Source organism: Syngnathoides biaculeatus, chromosome 2, assembly GCF_019802595.1.
Source record: "Syngnathoides biaculeatus isolate LvHL_M chromosome 2, ASM1980259v1, whole genome shotgun sequence".
Taxonomy (NCBI): Eukaryota; Metazoa; Chordata; class Actinopteri; order Syngnathiformes; family Syngnathidae; genus Syngnathoides; species Syngnathoides biaculeatus.
The window spans coordinates 17283764-17307311 of NC_084641.1; the positions used below are offsets into that span (position 1 = coordinate 17283764).

The following is a 23548-nucleotide window of genomic DNA, read 5'->3' on the forward strand; positions in this document are numbered from 1 at the left end:
ACATTAAAAGGAACAGTAGAGTACTTTGGGGGCAGTTTTTACTGACTAAAAATCAACCATTAAAGGATAAGGGCGTGTGGGTGGGGGTTTAATAAAAAAAATTACCCCAAAAAACATGTCGACATCCCCCCGCATCTGAACACAAGGCCACAAGCATGTCTGTTTAAAAAACGTCAGAATGAGATGCAGTTGGCACTACAAATGATACATGCATGATTTGTTAAATAAACAGTTTTCTCAGAAAGCTTTTGCATATTTTATTTACATTTTCCTAATCACTGATATAATTTTCATGTTTGGGATTTCATTTTTTTCTTTGTTTTTAGATGAGCCTGATTAGAGTAAAATTAATTAAAATAAATTATAGAAACGAACTGATACAGAATTTTCAGGGCCAGCGGAAATCTTGAGTGCTGGGGAGAAAAAAAAACGTCAATACCAGACAATATATTGGGCAACAAATGAAGATAATGGCTAATAAAGTAACGAAGAACATTGATTTTAAAAAGTATGTAAATTAAACAAGAAAGCAAGAACGCAAACTTGATTTCCTGTTGCATGCCATTTGGCTGATGAATTGATGAAGTTCTAAAGCATTACAAGCAATGTGTTTGGTTGCAGGACACACACTGCTGCACTATGACTCAGTCCTGTAACTTGGTAAAACACACACCACTGCTTCCACTGACCCTGACCTTCCCTAATCCTCAACTTAAAAACATTCTAAATTGCCTTAGTCACAACTTGCGCCCAAAAACAAAACCATTACAAACGTAGTTTTTATTTTGTACAAATTTGATGTTTGAGATGCAAAAAGGAATCGTTTTTTTTCTAAAATAGTTGTAATAAATGCTAAACACACACTATATAAGTTTACACACACTGCAAAAATATTAAATTTTTTTGTCTTACTGTCTGAAGTAAAATCAAGGTAAACCTCTCCTTTATCAGGTTAGTAAGGATCACCAAAATTATTTAATTTTGCTAAATGCATTAGGAGAATTTCTTAGAGAATTTTATATTATTGTCTTTGAGGTCAAATGTTTACAAACGCAAAAAGAACATCCCGAAGCCTGAGGCTTGATGATGAGGTCATGGCTTTTGAAGCCCCTGATAGGTTTAAAAAAAATAAGTATTTGAACACCCTGCTATATTGTAAGTTCTCCCAAAATTGAAATTTTCATCATAGGTGCATGTCCACTGTGAGAGAGATAATCTAAAACGAAAAATCCAGAAATCACAATGCATGATTTTTTAACAATTTATTTGTGTGATACAGCTGCAAATAAGTATTTGAACACCCGAGAAAACCAATGTTAATATCTGGTAGAGTAGCCTTTGTTTGCAATTACAGAGGTCAAACATTTCCTGTAGTTGTTCACCAGGTTTGCACACACACAGATCTTCTCTAGATCAGACAGGTTTCTGGGCTGTTGCTGAGAAACACAGAGTTTCAGCTCCCTCCAAAGATTTTCTTTTGGGTTTAGGTCTGGAGACTGGCCAGAACCTTGATATGCTTCTTACGGAGCAACGCCTTGGTTTTCCTGGCTGTGTGCTACGGGTCGTTGTCATGTTGAAAGACCCAGCCACGACCCATCTCCACTCCCATTGAGATTGACCGTCATGTTTATCTTTTTCCATTTTCTACTGATTACTCCAACAGTGGACCTTTTTTCACCAAGCTGCTTGGCAATTTCTCTGTAGCCCTTTCCAGCCGTTTGGAGTTGTCCAATTTTGTCTCTGGTGTCTTTGGACAGCTCTTTGGTCTTGGCCATGTTACAAATTTGAGTTTTACTGATTGTATGGGGTGGACAGGTGTCTCTATGATGCAGCTAACGACCTCACACAGGTGCACCTGATTCAGGATAATACATGGAGTGGAGGTTGACTTTTAAAGGCGGACTAACAGGTCTTTGAAGGTCAGAATTCTAGCTGATAGACAGGTGTTCAAATACTTATTTGCACCTGTATCACACAAATAAATTGTTAAAAAAATCATACATTGTGATTTCTGGATTTTTCTTTTTAGATTATCTCTCTTACAGTGGACATACACCTATGATGAAAATTTGATATTATATATATCGTATGTATATATATATATATATATATATAGTTGCCATTGAATAATCCTAACAATAACATGGTCAATGATAAAAGTAAAACTACATTCACAGTAAACGGCTTTGACTGAGAACATTTGCAAAAACAGTGTATGGATAGTAATTTGGAACAACACAGTCCAAAACAACACGCATTTAAAAAAAAAAGCTGTGTCAATGAAAAATCTACACTGTGTCAAACGTCATCAGCTGCCATAGCTTCACCGCTAGTTGGCTTGTGTGTCAATAAGTGTCTCTTTAGGTGAGTCCTGCGAGTGTAGCTCTTGGGACAGGAAACGCAGGCATACGGACGATTGTTGCTGTGACACAACAAGTGTTTCTTCAGGTCGAACTTCCTCCGTAAGCATTTTCCACATTCGGGACAGGAAAAGGGCTTCTCGCCTAGATGCCAACCATTTCACAAACATCAATCAGTCACATTTACATCTGCAACAATAAATGTCTAGGGCCTGGTTTACTAAGATCACAAAATTCACATTCAAAATTGTATGTTCCCTCTCCAGGGGCTAACAAACTGGAGGACTCAGGACAGAACAGGGATGACGGCACCATGGCGCAACCTTTCCCATATTTAGCGCTGGTTGTGCAGCGACCGAACAGGAGAACTAGTCTGGTGCCACTGAGTTGGATTTAAAGGAAGCCACAACTCCGCAATATAGATTTTTATATGAATTTATAATTTGGGTTGGGGGGCGCAGGGTTTATCTGATGCAGCGTTTAGGCTCATCTGCCAGACTTTTCCCACTCGAAAGAGAGAAAACCTCGTCCAGTTTAACCAGTTTTTTTTCAATTATTCACAAACTCTGACAGTCATTGCATCTTAAAACAAAAACATTTCTTTTTTAACTTTCTCCATTATTATCGAGAGTAAACATAACCAGCATGTCTAGCTCGTCTTTGCTCTACGTTGCCCAGACTGTGTTGCGAAATAAAGCAGCGATGGTAGACGCTGTCATTATAAAACACATTGATGGGCTGCGTAAGTACTGTAATATTTGTAATTATGAGTGTACGTCTTTAAGAGCAGGGTAGGGAGGTGTAAGGTAAACTAGGAAAAAGAGAGTGTGGCGGAGCAGCGGTCGTTGTTAGAGAAGGTTCCGTGTGCTGCCTAAAAGAAACCAGTGACTTCTTCTTTTCATTTTTTACAGTACGTATGTTAATTGTGCCATTGGATGTAACAACCAGTCATCCCTCACTCATTGAATCACATTGCAAAATGTCACAAACTGAATAGCTGTATGTTGGATTTATTTTTTTTGCGCGCAACGCAGAATATCTGCGAAGAGACTGCGTCAGCAGTGCACAATTGCGCCCGCGCGCAGTTTAGAGGGAATATTGGCTAACGTCTTTTTTTTTCTTTTGGCACGCATCGACGCATTGAGCACCGCTGCATTAGACCGTTGCCAGCAGATAGACATTTAAAGTGATGGTATCAAAAGTCTCAAGTGTTCATGGAACCGGCCACGGTTTGAAAATTCAAAGATTGTGAGTGAGTTAGTAAATCGGGCCCTGAGACTGCAGAGTATTGGAACCTTACCGGTGTGGATGCGATAATGTTCACTCAGGTGACAGGAGTTGGAGAAGGACTTTCCACATTGCTCACAGGTGTAGGGCCGCTCACCTGTGTGAACCCTCATGTGTTTCTGTAGGTCGCCGCTGGACGGCCAGCCCTTGCCACAATACGAGCAGACGTACGGCCGCTCCCCGGTATGCTGCCGCACGTGCACGTTAAGGCCAGCGAGTGCGGTGAAATCTTTGGAACAGTAAGGGCAGCGGTACGGCCGCTCGCCACTGTGCGTCCTCAGGTGGCCCTCCAGCCCGTGTAGTGTCTTGAAACATTTACCGCACTGAGAGCAGAGGAAGCGGCTGTCGGTGTTGTGACTCGCTCGGTGGGACTGGAGGCCTGTGAGTGAGGCGTACATCTTGCTGCACTTGTCGCACTGGTACGAGGGTGTCGTGTGGGAGCGCTGGTGGATACGAAGCAGAGTCACACCTGCAGACAATCACAGGTTTCAAAACACCGGTGAACGTGCGATTGAGTTTTTTTGCATTGATGGATAAATTAGTAAAGAATTATTTCCAAAAAGAGGCTTTGAGCCCTTTATTGCCACTCCCAGATGAAGTTGATTGTGAACCTGAACGTAAAAACAATTACATGTTCGTGGAATTTGAAACAACTACAAAATATTGCCCTGGGGATTGCTAGATTAACGCTAACACAGAACGGGCAAACCCATCGAATGGCTAATAAATAGCATCTATATCACGGTGTTATAACCCTTGAAAAAAAAGGGAGATTTCAACAAACAGTGGACATAATATGCCAGTACTCAAACTAATGTATTATCTTTTGGAAAGAACAACAAATTTTAGTTCCATACAGAGAAGCTGAGACTTGTCTCATTGTAAAGCAGGGATGTCAATCTAATTTTTTGCCGGTGTGACTGTCTAAACGCTCCCCTGTGCTGAAAAGTCCCCTTGTGATTAATGCGCATGCGTTACTATCAGGGGAACTCTGGGTACGTAGTAGGCGGTTACTGGGAACCGCTCTTATAGTTCCCCTTCTTCTACATAGAGCGAGCTAACATACATTATATCCTAACCGTAACACTAACCTTCAAACAAACTTATACGTTCTCAGTGTTCGTCTTTCTGAGACGTCCATGGCGAACATGAACACTCGGCGAAAAGTTGTCGAATGGCACACGTTGAAGCATGGATGCGGATGTTTCAGACTGGCCGGAAGTTAACAAAATATACGGACATGCGCAGTTATCACAAGAAGACATTTCAGCACGGGGAGCGCTCAGACCATCACACCGGGGGCCACACTGTAGTGACACTTCCCCTCAAAGGGGCGTTATGACTGCAAAACCATGAAAATCTTGAACCGGCTCATCATATTTACACATGGAATTGATTAGATTTGAAATAAAAAAATCAAGGGTAATGGTTTTTTAACTATTGTTGATGCTTGGTAAGACTAATATGTTTCCAATAGGTCAGCGTTATCATTTATGATGTGACAATTTGAAATTTCGGTATGGATTAAAAAAAAAAAAATTATGAACGTTGAAACGCATGATTTGCCTTTGCGGGACAGATAAAATCATGCGGTGGGCTGGATTTGGCCCCTGGGCCTTGGGTTTGACACCTGTGTTGTAAAGGGTGCCTTGTCATGTATTTCCCCCAAGTTGCTAAGGGACCCACACCAGAAGGGGCAGAATAATGTCCATTAAGCCCGCTATATGCAGAACATCATGTGAACAAACTGGGAAAACGGGATAGATGACTTCTTAAATGTGCTACGCTAATGAGCATGACTACAGTTTGATGACTTGAATGTTTGAAGCTGAATTTGAAAGGTTTTGTTTTCTGTATGGTGGGCGTCTCCTGACAAAACCTAGATGCATACATCTTTTTTTTAATCCAAATATAATACAATACCTGTATATGTAAAGACTAATGAAGCTAAAACATCAAATATTGTAATCTTTCTGGCTGAGTGCTGAGATATTGTGCTAAAAACATACAATGTAGACATTTAATTTTACCCATTCGTGGGCAGCATCCCATTTTTGGGACATCATGATTTTCACGCATTATATCCTTCAGTATATCAAAATCTTTAAGTGTTTAAATCTGATTCTGATTCTGGTTTTTGGGACGATCTACTAAGAAAATCCAAGTACCCTCTCGTGGGTGGCGTCCCATTTTTGGGATGAGATTATAAATGAATAAAGTTATCATATAACTTAACCAATCAACGAAAAAGAAGTGTTTTTTCCTTGATTGTGGTCTGTTAGGAGACTTTTATCTCAATAAGGCAAAAAATTGCCACCCTGCCCATGAATTAGTTAAAGTCCTAAGAACTACTTTGCTATGGCCCACTTCACTATTTACCCAAATCGGAAAAAAGTCCTTAGGCCAAATGAGGAAGTACGTATGCTGTGCTTATACTGGAATAAAGCAAAGTCGCGGCATGACAAGCAATTGTGAGATTCTTTTCAATTATGTCGTAACTGCTTTTATGAAGTAAATAGTGCTTTATTTCTCGGTGTTTTTGGGCGGCTGGAACACATTAATGGTCCTTCTACTCATTTCAATGGGGAAAGAAGATTTGAGATATGAGTGTTTTTCAGTCAAGCGCGTATTTACGGAACAAATAAAAGTCGTATCACAATCCTGTGTCTGTAATTCGGCTAAAGTACAGAGTATCTCTGCCACCTCTGTGGAGGTTACCTGAGAATGTCTGCTCACAGAAACGGCAACGGTAGCACGGCTCAGCACCCTCCACCGAGTGAGTCTGTAGATGTCGCAGGAGCTGCGACTGCGAGCTGAACGTCTTCGAGCACATTGTGCAGGTGAGGTTGGGCGTCCTGTGCCGCAGGCTGTGGGCGTCTCTCTCCTTGGCCGAGCCAAAATCTTTGCCGCACTGGCTGCAGGTGAACCCGCTGCTTTCCCGGTGGGTCTGCTTGTGATTGGTCAAAGTGGAGAGGTGAAGGAACTCCTTGTTACACTGGCCACATCGAAAGACGGGCCTGGTACGGTGGATGCGCTGGTGCGACTGCAGCTCAACTTTGGTACCAAAGACGCTGTCGCACTGGAAACAAAGATGGCTTTTGCCGGAACGGTGGTAATTGTGTTGGGCTTCTGAAGAGGAGAGGTCCTTATCACCAGTGTGGGCATCAGCCTGGTCCTCTGTTATCTTTTTGGCAGAGGCAGAGCCACAGGACTTACTGGCTTGCAGGTGACGTAAAACCTGCAGACAGACAACTCATCAGTCTTGTCACAATTGCAAAATTCAAACTTTTCCACTACTTACAAGACCATGACACAAACCGAAAACATCACGAAAAGCTTTGGTTTTAATTACTACAAAAGATTTTATTTTACCTTGACTTATTTTCCTAGTCTAGGTTTTAATTTGAAATTGAATTTGTCAAACTGCATCTGAAATGATTAGACTGAATGTTAAAAGATATAATTTGAATTTATGCAGCAGATGAAAAAAATTCTGACATCTTGTTAGACTTCAGTTCTTAATTAATAAATTAAATTTTAAATTGTACTACTCAATAGGCTCGACAAATCCTGCCTGTGAACTGTATTATATCAAAAGTACGGAAACATACATCAAGCAAGCATTAAATCAAGGTCCTCTCACAAAGCACCAGGGACCACCAACACATTTCTGCCATTTTGTTCTGATAATACAGACGATGCGATCAACTCTTCTTGTCGTCACCACGGTAACGAGTGTACCTCCTTGCATTTGAGTTGACAAGGTCAAGCCCAATGATTGTAACAAACAAATACAATGAAGACACGATTTCACTGCAGTATTCACACATAGTGCAGTTTTTTCAGAGCAAATTTGTCCTGTAGTCTGATTCGGGCATTACGTGTTGTCTGTCCCACACTGCTGATATGTTTTTCTTTTTTAATAAATTTACTGGCCAAGAGATATTTACAGTACTATTTCAAAAGCGTTACTGATGGTGTAGTGTAGCAGCGTGGGATCGATTCCTGATCAGTGATGGTGTCGATATCTGCCCTGTGACTGACTGGTGACCAGTTCAGGGTGTCGTCTGCCTTTCGCCCGAAGCTAGCTACCATAAGCTCTGGCTTACCCGCAACCCTTGTGAGGATAAGCGGCTTAGTAAATGACATGACATATTTCAAAAGGCATGCAACAAGACAAAAAAAAATTGCATTTGGATTCAAATATATTGTGCACGATGGCGACGCTGAGTAAATGTCTTTTGTGGACCCGATCAATAACGTCACTGATCGGATCGGTGAATGATGACATGAGAAAATTTGAGCATAAAATGCTAATTGTTGGGAGATACCGATCAGACCGATAAAATCAGTGTAAAGTCTATGATTCAGATTCTCTTTTTAAATGCAATTGAGTTTTTGAATGCAATTAATTAAGTGGGTAAATTCAAATACAAATGATTCGAATTCAGTTCCTGTTTCTTTCCAATTTCAAGTGAGATTTATGTGCTGTGGATTCAACTATAGCCTTCAACAGTTGCTTCATCTGGGCTCCCTCCACACTTGACATACTGTTGTTGCGTGGCGCCCCAGTGGCTGTTCTAAGGTACACTATAGTGTCTTTTATTCATTTGATTATCTTGTCTCTATGTGAAGTTGGCAAAATGTTGATTGGCAAAGTCGAGTACGAATGCTTGGGCATACTAACCATCTGTGAATTTAAGCACACAGCAGAACCCTCCATCTCTACAAAGCCGGTCCATTCTTGTTGAAAATGTTGGTATTCCTCATATTTTTTTTCTTTGAGCGACTTTTGTCAAAAGCGTTTCCATAATTAGTTGTTCCGACACGATCGGCGTTACACCCTGCTGAGCCTGTGGACATCGACTAACCCACAAAAAGTACGGCAACCCCACGAGGACATTTGCGTTGCCTACCACAACAAACTACGGCAACTCCACCCGGACAAACCTCTGCACGACAGAAATCACATGAACAGTATGTCGTTAAGAGGGCCCCGCGAGCCATATGTACCACCAAAAAAGCCAGGTATGGCTAGCGAGCCATAGGATCCCAACCCCTGGGTTACCGCAAAGTGCTTATCCGGTTTTTGTTCTTTCCAGATACTAATACATATTTACATGGGTGACAAATAAAGAGCTTGAACCACGCACACGTTTCTTTTACAAAAGTGTCTTCAGTGAAGAAAACAAGTATGTGAACATGTGAAATTGTGATTTCTGGATTTTTCTCTTTGGATGATCTCGCTCACAGTGGACATGCACCTCCGATGAAAATTTCAGACCCCTCCATGATTTCTAAGTGGGAGAACTTGCAATGTAGCAAGGTGCTCAAATACTTATTTTCTTCACTGTATATCCCAAAGTAATGGTATCGGAATCACGTAGTGCGCATATATATTTTTTTCTTTTAATGGTAAGGAATTGTGTTACTTTCTTATGACAGCTTGTTCTTCCTGATCTCGTTCTGGTCGTGACACCGGGGACAGACACTCACCTGAGAGCGGTAGATGAAACGTTTCCCACACTTGGGACATTTGTGAGCCACTCGCTGAGAATGTTGGGAAACACTTGATATAGCATCGGAGCCCGGATGATCTGACACATTTCCTGATGGATTGCCGTCCGAGGTCTCCCCTGCTCTGTTGGGGAAAGTTGATTAGAAAGAACCCAAGTGCAGCACCGGGGACATCAGGCAGGACAAGAGCTCACCTGTCTGCCTGTGGGACTGAATCCACAGCTGAGGCACTGAGATTGGATTTGCCTTCAGTTGGTGATGGCATCTGGCCAGTCACAGTCTGCTGTTTTTCATCTTCCAGCATCCCTGTTATCTCAGCGTACGGGGCGCCACGCCCCTTGTCGGTGCGGGAATCGGATCGGACTTTTGCGCTGGGGAGTGCAGGCTCAGGATTGGTCAGCTTTGTGATGAGGGGGTGGGACCAAGCGGAGTGGAGGATCTTCTCTGTGTCACAATCAACTATATAAAAAAAATGTATGTTTTTCCAAATGTGGCTTCAAACAAACGTGACACAAAGCTGGCCAGGTTGATGCTTTCTACCTGGAGGAGTGACTTGACCCAACCGACAGCTCTGATTAGTCAAAAGCATTTTCAGCTCCTCCCTGTCAGCCAGACTGAGACAGTCACCCAGGCCAGCGGGAGCAGCACTGAGCAATGATGCTGCCTAAAAAAAGAAAAAAAAAATGAGCAAAAAAAAACCAAACAAACAAACAAAAACAAAACCCAAGCTCCGATAGTTTGTTCACATGTGCAATATCCAACAGCGCCTGATGACAATTTATTGCATGAATGCTAAAGAGCATATTATGACACCAATTATTATTTCTCCGACTTTTGTCCTCATGCTTCTCCTTAACATTTCTCAACTGATTCAAATGTCAAAATATTAAAAATGAGTTACCCCAACTTGAAAAATTCCTAAAACTGCACATTGTACATTTCTTGAACAATTTGAACCAATTTATTTGAAAATATCCAGTTCAATCATGACATCTTGGTAACTATTTATGAAATTCCCCAAGTTGACAGATTTTCTCAATAAAATGAACAAATTACGGGATGTTTTGCACATTTATATGTACATCCTCTCTACACTTTTCCTAAAGGATTCAAACCGTGGCAAGCTTAACCTGTTCATCTCATTAAGAACATCTTCAGATCTCTTTTGCTCAATCCCAAATTTCCACACTACGGCATTCATAATAAAAGCCATCATTTTCATAACAGTGCCACATTGCACAGCTAATTGCAGCTAATTTGTGCATTTTTTCTAACGGCCGCAAGGGTGCACTCGGGCGGAAAAGGTAAGCGTGAGACCGGTTGAATATATGTGCAGAGGAAGCGACTTTTACCGGTCCGGCCCTGTTAGCGCTGCGCTAGAGTGTTACTGCTGTGTCTCAGTGATCTTTACAAGTATGTTTTTTTTCAACCGGCGTTAGCATGGCACTAGCATTAGTGTTAAACTCTCTGTGTACCCTCTTACTTTGTAAATATCTCATGCTTCAATGTGGGCACTTGCGGCTTTTACACAGCTGCAGCATATGTATGTATCAAATGGTATTTCCTTTACAAATGTACTGGGCGAGGCTTATAACCAGGTGCGCTCTGTAAGCCGGGAATTACGGTAGATGTTCCCTAACATTTGATAGGTCAGGTTTTGACGACTCAGTGACAGTCTAGCTGTTTACTTCTTAACAATCCAAACACCTTTCTTCAAGTTACAAGAAATAAATGAACGCTAAGAAAAAGGCTTGACTGTAAACTTAAAAAACGTGCATTGTGTAGTGTAGCAATGGAAATAGAGAAAACTCATTTTATGTCGCAATATCAGATATTTTGGACTCCCCCAAATTCTTGAACTGTTACAACAACATTCCCAAATTAAGATATGTAAAACAAGTCCTAATTTAGGAATTTTATTCACTCGGATCAAAATATTCAAGCTTGAAGTCTTACAAAACATTTAAATTAATTCCATGACATCTCGTCAGCATTCATGCTCAGTTTCTATCGAAATGGCATTCTCTACTTTTATTTATTGTCTTGGATACCTCACAGATTCTGATGTCATGGATTTGCTTCTACATTTCCATCACAAGAATACATCTATAATCCATCCCACAAAGCGGCAAGTACCCGTTTGAAGTCAGGGACAGGAAAAAGCTGTTCGAGCCGGACCAGGAAGTCAGAGAGAAGCGTCAAGAGAGCCTCGTCAAATGTCTGGTTGAACACATCCTTGAAGAGGAAAGAGGAAAAGAAAGAGCATGAAAGGACAGACTAATCCAAACTGCAGCATGTTCTTGTTGTTGTTGCTCTGACCTGCAGGAGGGCTTGCCTATCCACCGGACTCACTTCATCAGTCAGAGTCAATAGAGCAGACTCACAACTGACAACCTGTGATTCTGCTCTCAGCTGGGAAAACAAATAGACAGTATACCACAAAAGCGAAGCACATCTTATATTATCACGTCAAATTTGCAATGGATAGGTTTCCACGCAAAAATTAATGAGAATAATAAACTTCAATTTACATTGGTCCAATCACCTTTTTGACAATTCTTTGTAAAGTCCCAGTTTTTACTTGGTTAAATTTGATCTTTGACCAGACTGGTAGAAGCGGAGTGGTTAAATGGGTAACGTTACAATTTTTTCTCAAAGTTCATCCATCCAATTTCAAAAACCGCTTATCATGCTGGTGACTGGAACCCACCCCAGCGGCCTTCAGGGCTCGGCACCTCAGACTGGTGGCCAATGCCAATCAATGACAGGGCACAAAGAAAGACAGACAATCATTCACACTCGCATTCTGACTCTCAACAATGGAAGTATTCTTATTATAATTGCTTGTAGTTTATGTATATTATGAAACAGATTCAGGTGGCTTGCTTTTATTGTTTGAAAACTAAGTCTTTTAATGCATAGGTTTACAGTATTTGTTAACTGTCTATCCTGTTTATGCATTTTACTATTGAGTTGTATTTTTCTTGGTTAAAAACGTGAAAAAATTGCTTTGTATGGGTAATGGATCAATGGCATTTCCATTCATTTCAATGGAGAAAGTTGTTTTGAATGTCATGCCTTGTCACACAACAAATAAAATTAAAGTCAAGACACCACTGCATACATAAAGTCAAGGGTGTTAAGTCATTTTTTAAAAATCGATTAAGATGTTCACATGCTTTTTAAGTTAGGCTTCAACTGATGTATTGCAGTATTTTTTTTTGTTCGCATGCAAATTATTAAAATTGAATGAAAATAAAGTTAATAAAGCAGTCTATCTCACTGTTGTCAAGGAGATGGAACCACTTCTGTTATGGGGGCCTCGGTTACTTTTCGGCTCAGCTTTGTGAAGGCTCACCTGCAGTAAAAGATGAAACTTTGATGCTTATATTTCATTATAAAGTGCAAAGGTATTTACATTTCTACAACTTGGATTTTATTGTGGTCAGGAAAAAAAGTTAAAAATCAGTGCTTAAGGTGTCATAAAGATCATTGATGATGCGATAGATGCACACCTTGACCCTGAGCGCAAGCAGCAGCAGGCTCCTCTGCTTGTCTGTCAGCAAGTGAGGAACCGCTTCCGTCATCAGACCCACAAAATCTTCTAGAATCCCATAATGCTCGACACTCTGCTGCTGTGCCACCTGCCACATTGCCGCCGTCAGCAAACGAAGAGGAGGGACGAGGAGACGCAGGGAGGACAAGGAGAGTGGGGAGTCTGTGGAGTGACAAAAACAAGGTAATATAACGCGTATAAAACATCCCATTAACCCAGTGCATTAACTCTATCAAGTTTACTTAAGTAAAGTTAAATAAAACGCCCATGTGGTTGAGCACTGGCAGATATGCCTATTTGTTGGGATTTTGAAAATGTTTATTAACAGTCTATTCTCATTTGTTCAAAAATTCTTCGCCTTTTTCTTTCGGCTTGTCCTGATGAGGGGTCGCCACAGCGTGTCATTTTTTTTCCATCTAAGCCTATCTCGTGCTTCCTCCTCTCTAACACCCATTGTCCTCATGCACTCCCTCACCACATCCATCAACCTTCTCTTTGGTCTTCCTCTTGCTCTTATGCCTGGCAGCTCCGTCCTCAGGACCCTTCTACCAATATACTCTCTCTCTCGCCTCTGAACATGTCCAAAGCATCGAAGTCTTCATTTCTGCTACGTCCAGTTCTGCTTCCTGTTGTTTCTTCAGTGCCACCATCTCTAATCCGTACGTCATGGCTGGCCTCACCAATGTTTTATAAATTGTGCCCTTCATCCTGGCGGAGACTCTTCTGTCACATAGAACACCAGACACCTTCCGCCAACTGTTCCACCCCGCTCTGACCCATTTCTTCACTTCCTTACCACACTCTCCATTGCTCTGTATTGTTAACCCCAAGTATTTGAAGTCATTCACCCTCGCTATCTCTTCTCCCTTGGAGCCTCACACTACCTCCTCCGCCCCGCACATTCACACACATATATTCTGTTTTACTTCGGCTAATCTTCATTCCTCTCCTTTCCAGTGCATGTCCCCATCTTTCTAATTGTTCCTCCGCCTCCTCCGTGCTTTCACTACAGATCACAATATCATCTGCGAACATCATGGTCCAAGGGGACTCCAGCCTAACTTTCTGTCAGCCTATCCATTACTACCGCAAAAAGGAAGGGGCTCAGAGCGGATCCCTGATGCAGTTCCACCTCCACCTTAAATTCTTCTGATACACCTACGGCACATCTCACCGCTGTTCTGCTGTCGTCATACAAGTCCTGTACTATTCTAACATATACATGTACATTCATTTATTCAAAAATGTTGGGGTTTAAAATAAATGTTTTTCCCCAATGCAATTGACCCCTCCGTACAGGGCAACTAACCACGCCTCCTGAAGTGACGTCACGCCACGTGCGCTGACGTAAGACAAACAGTAAAAATGGCAAATACAATACAATACATTCTGAACTGAGACAGACTCCGTGCTTCTGATTTAATTCAAATCAACGACATATTATAGATTCTAAATACAATACATTCTTAACTGAGAGAGACGCCATGCTTCTGATTTCATTCAATCGTTCACACGTAGCGGTGTTATGCTAGCGGAGAACGTCTCATTCATTTATACGAGACGTGTATTAAAAATCTAATTTAGGGCATATCTTCGTGCAAACACAGTCTGGTTAACTTTTGGCCGCGAGCCAGCAAGAAATCAATACGTTTGTGCAGGCCGATCATCGCTAAATATCGCTCAACAAAGAATAAGTGTGTCAATCGTTCACACGCAGCAGTGTTATGCTAGCGAAGAACTTCGAATTCATTTATACGAGACATGTATTGAAAATCAAATATAGGGCATACCTTTGTGCAAACATATGTGTTCCGGTTGATATTAGATGGATTTAGTTGATGATGCGGTCTTCCACAAAGTTTGATCCATCGAAGGCATTTTTCGTACTGGGTCTTCGGTTTTGGAAAGGGTACGAATCGAACTCCACCAACTAGCCTTTCAGGATACCTGTCGTCACTATTACAAAGTCCGTGACTACACCTCTTAACCATATTTTTTGTTAAATAACCCAAATACGCGATAAAACGCAAACTAAACCTATACTGGACCATGCAATGTTGTCTGAGAAAATGCCAGGAGCAAAAAACGGTCTTTGGTTTATGCAGATCTCTGGCCTCTGATTGGTCAGTGACGCGGATTGCGCGATATCCACGGAGGGGTCAATTATAATGGTCAGCAATTACACAGAGATATTTACAATTAGAAGTCCCACCCAGTCCCTTTCTCCTCCACTGGACAGCAATATATTTTTCAACATTTACTTGAATGTTAATGAGTGAAAATACTTTTACACTCTATCGCGCTACAGTTGAAACCAGATCTCTACTTACATAATTTTTTTTCTCAGTCTGAAATGAAATCAAACAAAAGTCTGTTTTTGGCCAATTAGATTATCAAAATTATTTATTTTCAGAAAGCACCATACAAATGACACACGGACTTTCTTAAAACAATTTTTGACGACTTTCTTCAACGTCAGACTTTTACAAACATTTCATTAGTATTTGGTAGAATTGCCTTTAACCAGTATGATTTGGGTCAGATGTTTCGGATATCCTTCCACAAGCTTCTCGCAGTGGCAGCAAAAAAATGTAAACATTCCTCCTGACTGAACCGGTGTAACTGAGCCAAATTTGTAGGATCCTTTGCTTGCACATGCCTTTTCGTGTTTTCCCATAAAATTTTAATCGTACTGAGATCAGCGCTTTGTGATCAGGTCCACTGCAAAACATTGACTGTTATCCTTAAGCCACTTTGGAACCGGTTTAGCAGTAAAACGTTGCTTCAGTATTTCTTCTACATGTTATTTCCTCATGATGCCATCTGTTTTATGAAGTGAACCTTACCCTCTTGTAAGAGAACAACCCCCCAACATGCTGCTATCACCCACAAATTTCAAAGTTGAGATGGTGATCTCGGCTACAATGGCCAGTCACAAAAATGCACCGAAAATCTCTCTTGCATCTCCAAAGGAAACATTTTCCAGGATACCAAAAAAGCTTGTTGAGTCTATAACATTGCATCATCAATGAGAGTAAGCTATTTTCAAAATAATATAGCCCAGGACTGACCAATACAATCAACTTGTGAACATTTTATGAACTATCCAAATTTGGATGGAGGCAATATGCTCGTCATCTTGGTTACCCCCTTGTGATATGCTGAGGCTTTTGTTAGTTTGTTTATGTTGTTGTTTTTTTTATTAGCAGGGATAGCATGCAACCGAGCTGGAGAATTCTAACAAAGCGAGAAAAGGCTAAACATATTAATGAGACATAATTGCATATGCGTTATAAATTATAACTCCAATAATGGGCAAATTGGATATATGCTTGACTGAATGCAAAGATCCAGATGATTTTATGAGGTTTTGTTTCATGGGATTGGAGTACTCGCGACACACATACTTACTAGCTGTGTAACTACTACATCGGACAAATGGCGACAAAACATTGACATTAACATTAAAACAAATGCATTGACACGAACCCATTTTGCCTTCTGCTCACAGACTGTAATTCCGAGAGCGTAGTGATACAGACAAATTAGCCGGTTTCATTGAACAGCGCACCGACGTCTGATTTAGCCGCCATCATAGCGGAAGTTCAAACTTTGGTTTGTGGTACACATCCGGTCTGAGCCCTCACGCTGGTGTAACCGTCTGATCTAAAAAAAAAAAAAAAAAGACGTTCTTCTCAAAGTTTGGCATGTAGAATTAAAAGTGGTCGTTTGAGCTTGACATTTTTTTCAGTTCTGGTAACATGAAAGATTTTTAATTCGACTTTGTGAGCCAAAAAAGGCTAAGTGCAAAGGAAAGACATGTAACACAGTGACTACCAAGAAACCTTGCATATTACCAGGGGCCCGATTTCCTTGACATGTCAACTTTTCCCAAAATACGCTGCGAGGCACTATCGTCATAACATAGCAAAAAACTAAGCCTTTTTTGTCATAAAAACATTCAATTTTAAATCAATCAGTCGATATATATTTGGAAATAAGGACGCACAATGGGAAAATACATGTTAAACGCATTGCTCATTTGTAGTCTCTGCGACGTCTTACTACAGAAAGAACATTTAAACTTGTTTCCTGGGATTTGAAACTCAAATTCAATTTGCAGAGTTCTGTTTTATGAAATTCATCAAAAAATTCACAGAAAATGTGTTTTATTGCTTATCCACCGATGAAGTTTTATAGATATAAGATAATTTTTTCGCAAAAAAATGTCGGCCTAAAAAGGTGAAGCGGAGAGTGAACAGTCAACAACAACAACTGTAAACAATTTTTTTTCAAGTAAATTAAGCTATTCAGAAAAAAAATTTTACAAACAAACTTTACCAGTGTCAAAGTAAATCTTTGTAATTTATCAGTGGAATATTTTCTCACAGCCACGAAAACTGGCAATTAATGGACAGGTCGGCATGGTGGTTTTGGGAGTATCAAGATGGCAGGTGGCGACTTCAGTTTTGGTGGCCAATGAGCCATCCAGTCTTTTTTTTTTTTTTTTTTTAAGATCAGTGGGCAGGACACGGTTTGCTGCACTATGATTGGAAGTTATAACATGAAACGCCCCCAAGCGATATTTAAAGAGTTGAAGTTTGAAATCTGAACGTCCGAAAGAAAAAAAAAAAATCTACCTTAGAGAAGTTTCACGATTTACATTAAAACAGCATTTTTTTTTTTAAATAAGGTAGTGAGATTTAAGAGCACTACTCTGTAAAAGGGCACTTCACTTACCATTTTTAGGTGCTATGAAACGTTAAATGTCATTTAATGCAGCAAATCAAACACTAGAGCCAACTAACTTACTGTATGTACAGTATGTATGTAAGTGGCTAAGTATACAATCAATTAGGCATCTAAACTGTCACGTTACACTCCTGTTTCTCACCTTAGGGCTACTTTGACACAGATACACTAAACCAGCTTTATCCTTCTTTGGCTAAATGGATTACCAGGCTTTTGGCAAGAGCAACACAAGCAAACAGACTGAAGCAGTGGCAGCGCATAGATGGAGAAAGACTAGTTCAGAATAAGTTCATTACAGCAAAGTTACAGCTAAGGTAGCCTTTATATCAGCATGTTGGTCAGTACCGAAACGCTGGATTGTTAATTAATTTTCTTGATTTCATGGATTCTGAAGAAGAAGGTGAGGTCTTCTCAGAAGATCGGAACCCTGTGATTGCAGAGGAGGAATACGAAGTGGAAGAGGAGGACGACGAGGAGGATGCCAAGATTTTCAATGCCTGGATGCAACGGTACAGAGGTGGCGAACAGCAGAAGACAACCGATGAGGAGCAAAACGAGGAGGCCGAAGAAGCAAGAGCCGAAAGCAGAATCAGCAACGAGTCGGCAGCCCTGCTTCAAACCAAGCGCCGATCCTCACTGCCTTGTCCGGTAATATACAGCTTGTCGAGTTGTCGAAGATACGAATGACTCCATTTATGCGTTTCTTCGGATATGACGCGACTTATTTTTCCCATGGACTTGCGAGTGGGGATTTGAGACACGAGTGAGCTACGGTAGCAGTTAGTCCAATAATTTTGCAATAATTTGTTTGGCAGTTTGGCAGACACAATTGAGCTAATATGTGAAAACAGTGAAGGAGTCGCCAATGCACTTTTAGCCATTTTTGGAAGACACAAATAAACATGCAAAGAAAAAATGAAAACACTCACAAGGAGAATGGAGAACACTGAACTAACGTGTGGTAAATTGCCAACAGGAGTTGGAGTCTGAGCTCTGATGTCACTCACTAGACACGCTGCTGTGCACTGAAAGGCATTCTTCAAAACACAAATAAATATGTACATATACAGTGAAGAAAACAAGTATTTGAACACCCTGCTAAATTGCAAGTTCTCCCACTTAGAAATCATGGAGGGCTCTGAAATTGTCATCGTAGGTGCATGTCCAGTGTGAGAGAGATCATCTAAAAAGAAAAATCCAGAAATCACAATGTATGATTTTTTTTAACGATTTATTTGTGTGATACACCTGCAAATAAGTATTTGAACACCTGTCTATCAGCTAGAATTCTGACCCTCAAAGACCTGTTAGTCCATCTTTAAAAGTCTTCCTCCACTCCATGTATTATCCTGAGTCAGATGCATCTGTGTGAGGTCATTAGCTGCATAAACACACTTGTCCACCCCATACAATCAGTAAGACTCAAACTTGTAACATGGCCAAGACCAAAGAGCTGTCCAAAGACACCAGAGAGAAAATTGTACAAGTCCACACGTCTGGAAAGGGCTACGGAGAAATTGTCAAGCAGCTTGGTTATAAAAAAAAAAAGGTCCACTGTTGGAGCAATCAGTAGAAAATGGAAGAAGATAAACATGACGGTCAATCTCAATGGGAGTGGAGCCCCATGCAAGATGTCACCTCGTGGGGTGTCAATGATCCTCAGAAAGGTGAGGAATCAGTCCAGGACTACACGACAGGACTTGGTCAATGACCTGAAAAGAGCTGGGACCACCGTTTCCGAGGTGGCTGTTGATAATGCACTAAGACGTCGTGGTTTGAAATCATGCATGGCACGGAAGGTTCCCCTGCTTCAACCAGCACACGTCAAGGCCCGTCTTAAGTTTGCCAGTAACCATTTGGATGATACACAGGAGTCATGGGAGGAAGTCAGATGAGACCAAAATGGAACTTTATGGTCATAATTCCACGAACCGTGTTTGGAGGAAGACGAATTATGAGTTCCATCCCAAGAACGCCATCCCTACTGTGACGCATGGGGGTGGTAGGATTATGCTTTGATGGTGTTTTTCTTGACATGGGACAGGATGAGTGTACTGTATTAAGGAGAGGATGACTGCGGCCATGTATTGTGAGATTTTGGGGAACAACCTCTTTCCCTCTGACAGAGCATTGAAGCTGGGTCGTGGCTGGGTCTTTCAACATGACAACGACCCGAAGCACACAGCCAGGAAAACCAAGGCGTTGCTCCTTAAGAAGCATATCAAGGTTCTGGCGTGGCCGAGCCACTCTCCAGACCTAAACCCAATAGAAAATCTTCCGAGGGAGCTGAAACTGTGTTTCTCAGCGACAGCCCAGAAACCTGTCTGATCTAGAGAAGATATGTGTGGAGGATTGTGCCAAAATCACTCCTGCAGTGCGTGCAAACCTGGTGAACAACTACAGAAAACGTTTGACTTCTGTAATTGCAAACAAATGCTACTGTCCCAAATATTAACATTGGTTTTCTCAATTGTTCAAATACTTCTTTGCAGCTGTATCACACAAATAAACCGTTAAAAAATCGTACATTGTGATTTCTGGATTTTTCTTTTTAGATGATCTCTCTCCCAGTGGACATGCACCTATGATGAAAATTTCAAATCCCTCCATGATTTCTATGTGGGAGAACGTGCAATATAATTTTCTTCATTGTAGAGACCGTTAAGTGCAGCGTGCGAGTCCTTTCGCCACCTCTGGTTAGTTGTTGGTTCCTGTGAAACAAGCCAACCTACTGTCATCGTTATGCGCAGGCGACTCTGTCGACCATGGAGCTGGCTCGTCTCCACTCTTGCACCCGGACCCCCGTGACCGCCAAGACTCTGCTGCGCCGTTCCTCCTCACGCCGCCTGCTGCCATCACAACAGGAGGGTGCCGCCTGTCCTCTTGCTGCTGAGCGGAAACCATCTCCCATACCCACAATCCCAGAGGCTGTTACGCCAGGGAGAAAGAGCCAGTTCAGGAGACGCAACGTCATGTCTTTGGTGGGTGGCTTGGTCATACCTACTGGAATTATATCCAAAAGGATAACCTTGGTTTTATTGGAGCATAACAAAATCCTCCAAAAAATGTGTTGGAAAATGCGCTCCGGTCTGATGACACCGAAGCTCAATTTATTGACCCTGCGTGACTCCCAAAGATATAAATGGCACACATACACTGCGAGTCACCAAAAGAGCGCAGTAGCTACAGTGACCTCGTGCTTCATGGCTGGTTTTCTTCAGCTGGAAACTGAAAATTATACAAATAAAATCAGTCCAAATGAAATAGAGGCAAACTGGAATGAATGAAGTGCCGTGCGCCGAGGCTATTTGGTTCTGGCGAATTTAAATTCCCTATCAATTTTCAACCTGTTTTATATCCAGTCAAGTACTTCTTTTTACCTTTCATGTACAAAGTACAATTCTGTCGTGCTGAATTTTTTTCAGCGCATTACATTTGCATCACATCTTTGAGAATTGTTTTTAAACATTTATTTATGTCCAGTTTTTTATTTACCATTCATTTGAAATGTATTTTGATTGAATGATTAAATACACATGAATTGGACACTCTAAATTGCCCCTAGGTGCGATTGTGAGTGCGGCTGTTTGTCTCCATGTGCCCTGCGATTGGCTGGCAACCAGTTCAGGGTGTACCCCCGCCTCCTGCCCCTTGACAGCTGGGATAAGCGCCAGCACGCCCCGCAACCCTTGTGAGGATAAGCGGCAAAGAAAATGTCCGGATGGATGGATGATTAAATACATTTATTTTGTTTTCTTATATCTAAATTCAGAATTTAAAAAGACTTTGCAATTTTCCCCAAATCACATTTTGTCATATTTGCTAAAACAGTTCTTGTGACTTCAGAATAGTGCATTTTAAATATGATTTGGGGAAAATTCAGCCCCAGAAACCACGACGCCCAAGGAAAAACAACCAATCAGAGACAGAAGGTGTGACTTGATGATGAGATTGTAATGACAAACTCCTCCTTTAATGTTCAAAACGTAGCTGTTCAGTGTTGAAAACGATAACAAAAATCTGTTCGCAGAGCGACGCGGACAGCATGTGTCTGATCTGCCACAATGACCTGAAACGAGGAACCGACGGCGTCCGAGAGCTGCAGTGCACACACACCTTCCACCAAGAGGTAATTATCTAATGAAGTCCGTAACAGGCACTTATATGAAAGTATGTATGTTTCCTGTTGTTGCTTGTCCATTTAATATTGTTTGGCTACAGCTTGAATACAGCATACGGCATTAATCACTTTGCTCTGTATTTCAGTGCATAGAGGAGTGGCTATGGAGGAAGCAGTCTTGTCCCACTTGCCACGTCCAAGTGCTCACGCCGCAGCAGGCCGCCTACTGGAGCTCCACCAGGGTGATCGTGCCCTAAGGACACTCTGGAGCGCCAGCAGGGGGGGTTCAAGGCTGCAGTGGCCTTTACAACTTCATGCATCAAGTAACGGGGGACTTGATCAAGGGCATAATCGAGACTTGTGGGCATTAAAGTCATTTTATTTCAAATTACTGGATTTAACCCTCCTGAAAATTTACAAATGTGTTAAAAATGTACAATCTTTCAAGAGATGACAACTTTGGGTGTTGACGGCGTGTGATTAGCTGTGTGGCACCATCAAATTTGTTGCAAACTACTGTTTGTACATTTTGTAAATAAACAAGGTGGGTATAAGCAAACATTTTTGTCACAGCGCAGGATAAAAAGTGGTGAGCACGTCTGTCTCACAGGCCTTCCTCAGATTTCCCTGTTTGGAGTTTGCTTTTCTCTGGGAACACTCAACTTCCTCGCATAATCCAAAAATTTTAAGTTTTAGGTTGATTGCAAACTGAATTATCCAAAGATAGCTTGTGAGAAAGGTCATAAAAGTCACAACCAGAGAAACCTCACTGTGTTGGGAGATACATTTTAATAGTTCAATGGTAACACAATCTTTTTTTTTTTTACCTGTGCTTTTTGATTTTGTATTTGTAATTTGGATTGAAAATGTCCAGGATGCCCATTTTTTTTAATCAAGTTATTATTATTATTATTTTCATCCCTTGCAGTTGAGATGCTGCATTCCTCATTAATGTATCATGTAAGATTTGTCGTTTTTTGAGTCTTTTTTTTTTCTTTAAATACAGTACACACACACACACACACAGGAAACATGTTTACAACATTAACTACATACTGTAAGTACTGGCACATACTGGAAAAATTCCAGCAAAGTAGTCAACATTGGGGCAGGGTATGATATTAACAATATTGACAACATTGTTGGAACAGTTATCAAGCGCTCAAGCTGTTAAGTATTGCTATTTTATTTTTGCTAACTCTGGAGAACACTCTGCTTTATCTTTGACATGATTAGGCTTGCATGTGGTCCCTGAACTTTGTGGATCTTCACTCAACTTAGCTACCAAGTCATGGGTGGGGAAACTCAGCATTAAACAATTAGCTGCACTGTATTTCGGAACGGGCTCGCAGATGATGTTGTGATCTGCAGTGAAAGCAGGCAGCAGGTGGAGGAACAATTAATTACAATGTGCCGTGCAAAAAGTCATCTTCTCTTCTTCTTCTTCTGATTATTCTGCAGTTTCTTTGCTTTCCATCTGGCGTCCTCTTTATCATCCTCATCATCTCTTGCTGCATGTTGGAAGGTGCACAGCTACTTATCCCTTAAATAGCATTAGTGAGCTAACTTTAGACCACCATAATACAAACGTGATGTGACTCCTCGGAGGCGGGCCTCGAGGAGTAGTTCAACTTGAATCGAAATGGACTCAGCGTGCTTCCCACAATGTTTGAAATAAGCACACAAAGCAACTGTCTGATGGTGCCACAGAGAGAAAACATTAAGATAACGACTACTTTTAAATAAACGTGACTATGTTACGAGCAGGGTACAACCCAGCGGTAACTTTAGGCTTTTTTTTTTCGGGGGGTCATCCCCACTAAAATGTTCTAAAAGAATTGTAAAAGGATTTGGTTACATTAAAAATATTAACTTTTCGAAATAGATGTTAAGTGGCATGTGATTGTGTATTCTTTGTATATCTGGACTAAAGAACATGGACACTTCATAAGTGAT

General features: G+C 41.2%; 2 protein-coding genes across 4 annotated transcripts; one reads left to right on the top strand and one right to left on the bottom strand.

Moving 5' to 3' along the window:
• Positions 1 to 316: 316 nt before the first annotated feature.
• Positions 317 to 16342, bottom strand: LOC133510196 (zinc finger protein ZFMSA12A-like). The gene is made up of 11 exons (XM_061837977.1): positions 16210 to 16342; positions 12680 to 12882; positions 12448 to 12522; positions 11484 to 11576; positions 11301 to 11399; positions 9705 to 9828; positions 9359 to 9623; positions 9144 to 9288; positions 6366 to 6885; positions 3661 to 4116; positions 317 to 2504 (listed from the first exon to the last, which is right to left on the bottom strand). The coding sequence occupies exons 1-11, from the start codon at positions 16211 to 16213 to the stop codon at positions 2299 to 2301; spliced, it is 2190 nt and encodes a 729-aa protein (XP_061693961.1). The 5' UTR covers positions 16214 to 16342; the 3' UTR covers positions 317 to 2298.
• Positions 16343 to 17355: 1013 nt separating this feature from the next.
• Positions 17356 to 23312, top strand: si:ch211-207l14.1 (uncharacterized). 3 transcript variants are annotated; one of them, XM_061808874.1, is made up of 6 exons: positions 17358 to 17550; positions 17620 to 17786; positions 17867 to 18120; positions 20223 to 20453; positions 21503 to 21601; positions 21739 to 23312. In XM_061808874.1, the coding sequence occupies exons 3-6, from the start codon at positions 17974 to 17976 to the stop codon at positions 21847 to 21849; spliced, it is 588 nt and encodes a 195-aa protein (XP_061664858.1). In that variant the 5' UTR covers positions 17358 to 17550; positions 17620 to 17786; positions 17867 to 17973; the 3' UTR covers positions 21850 to 23312. The 3 variants fall into 3 exon arrangements, with proteins under 3 accessions (XP_061664840.1, XP_061664849.1, XP_061664858.1); XM_061808856.1 differs by having other exon boundaries at positions 17356 to 17550; positions 17620 to 18120; XM_061808865.1 differs by having other exon boundaries at positions 17356 to 17533; positions 17620 to 18120.
• The last annotated feature ends 236 nt before the right edge of the window (positions 23313 to 23548 follow it).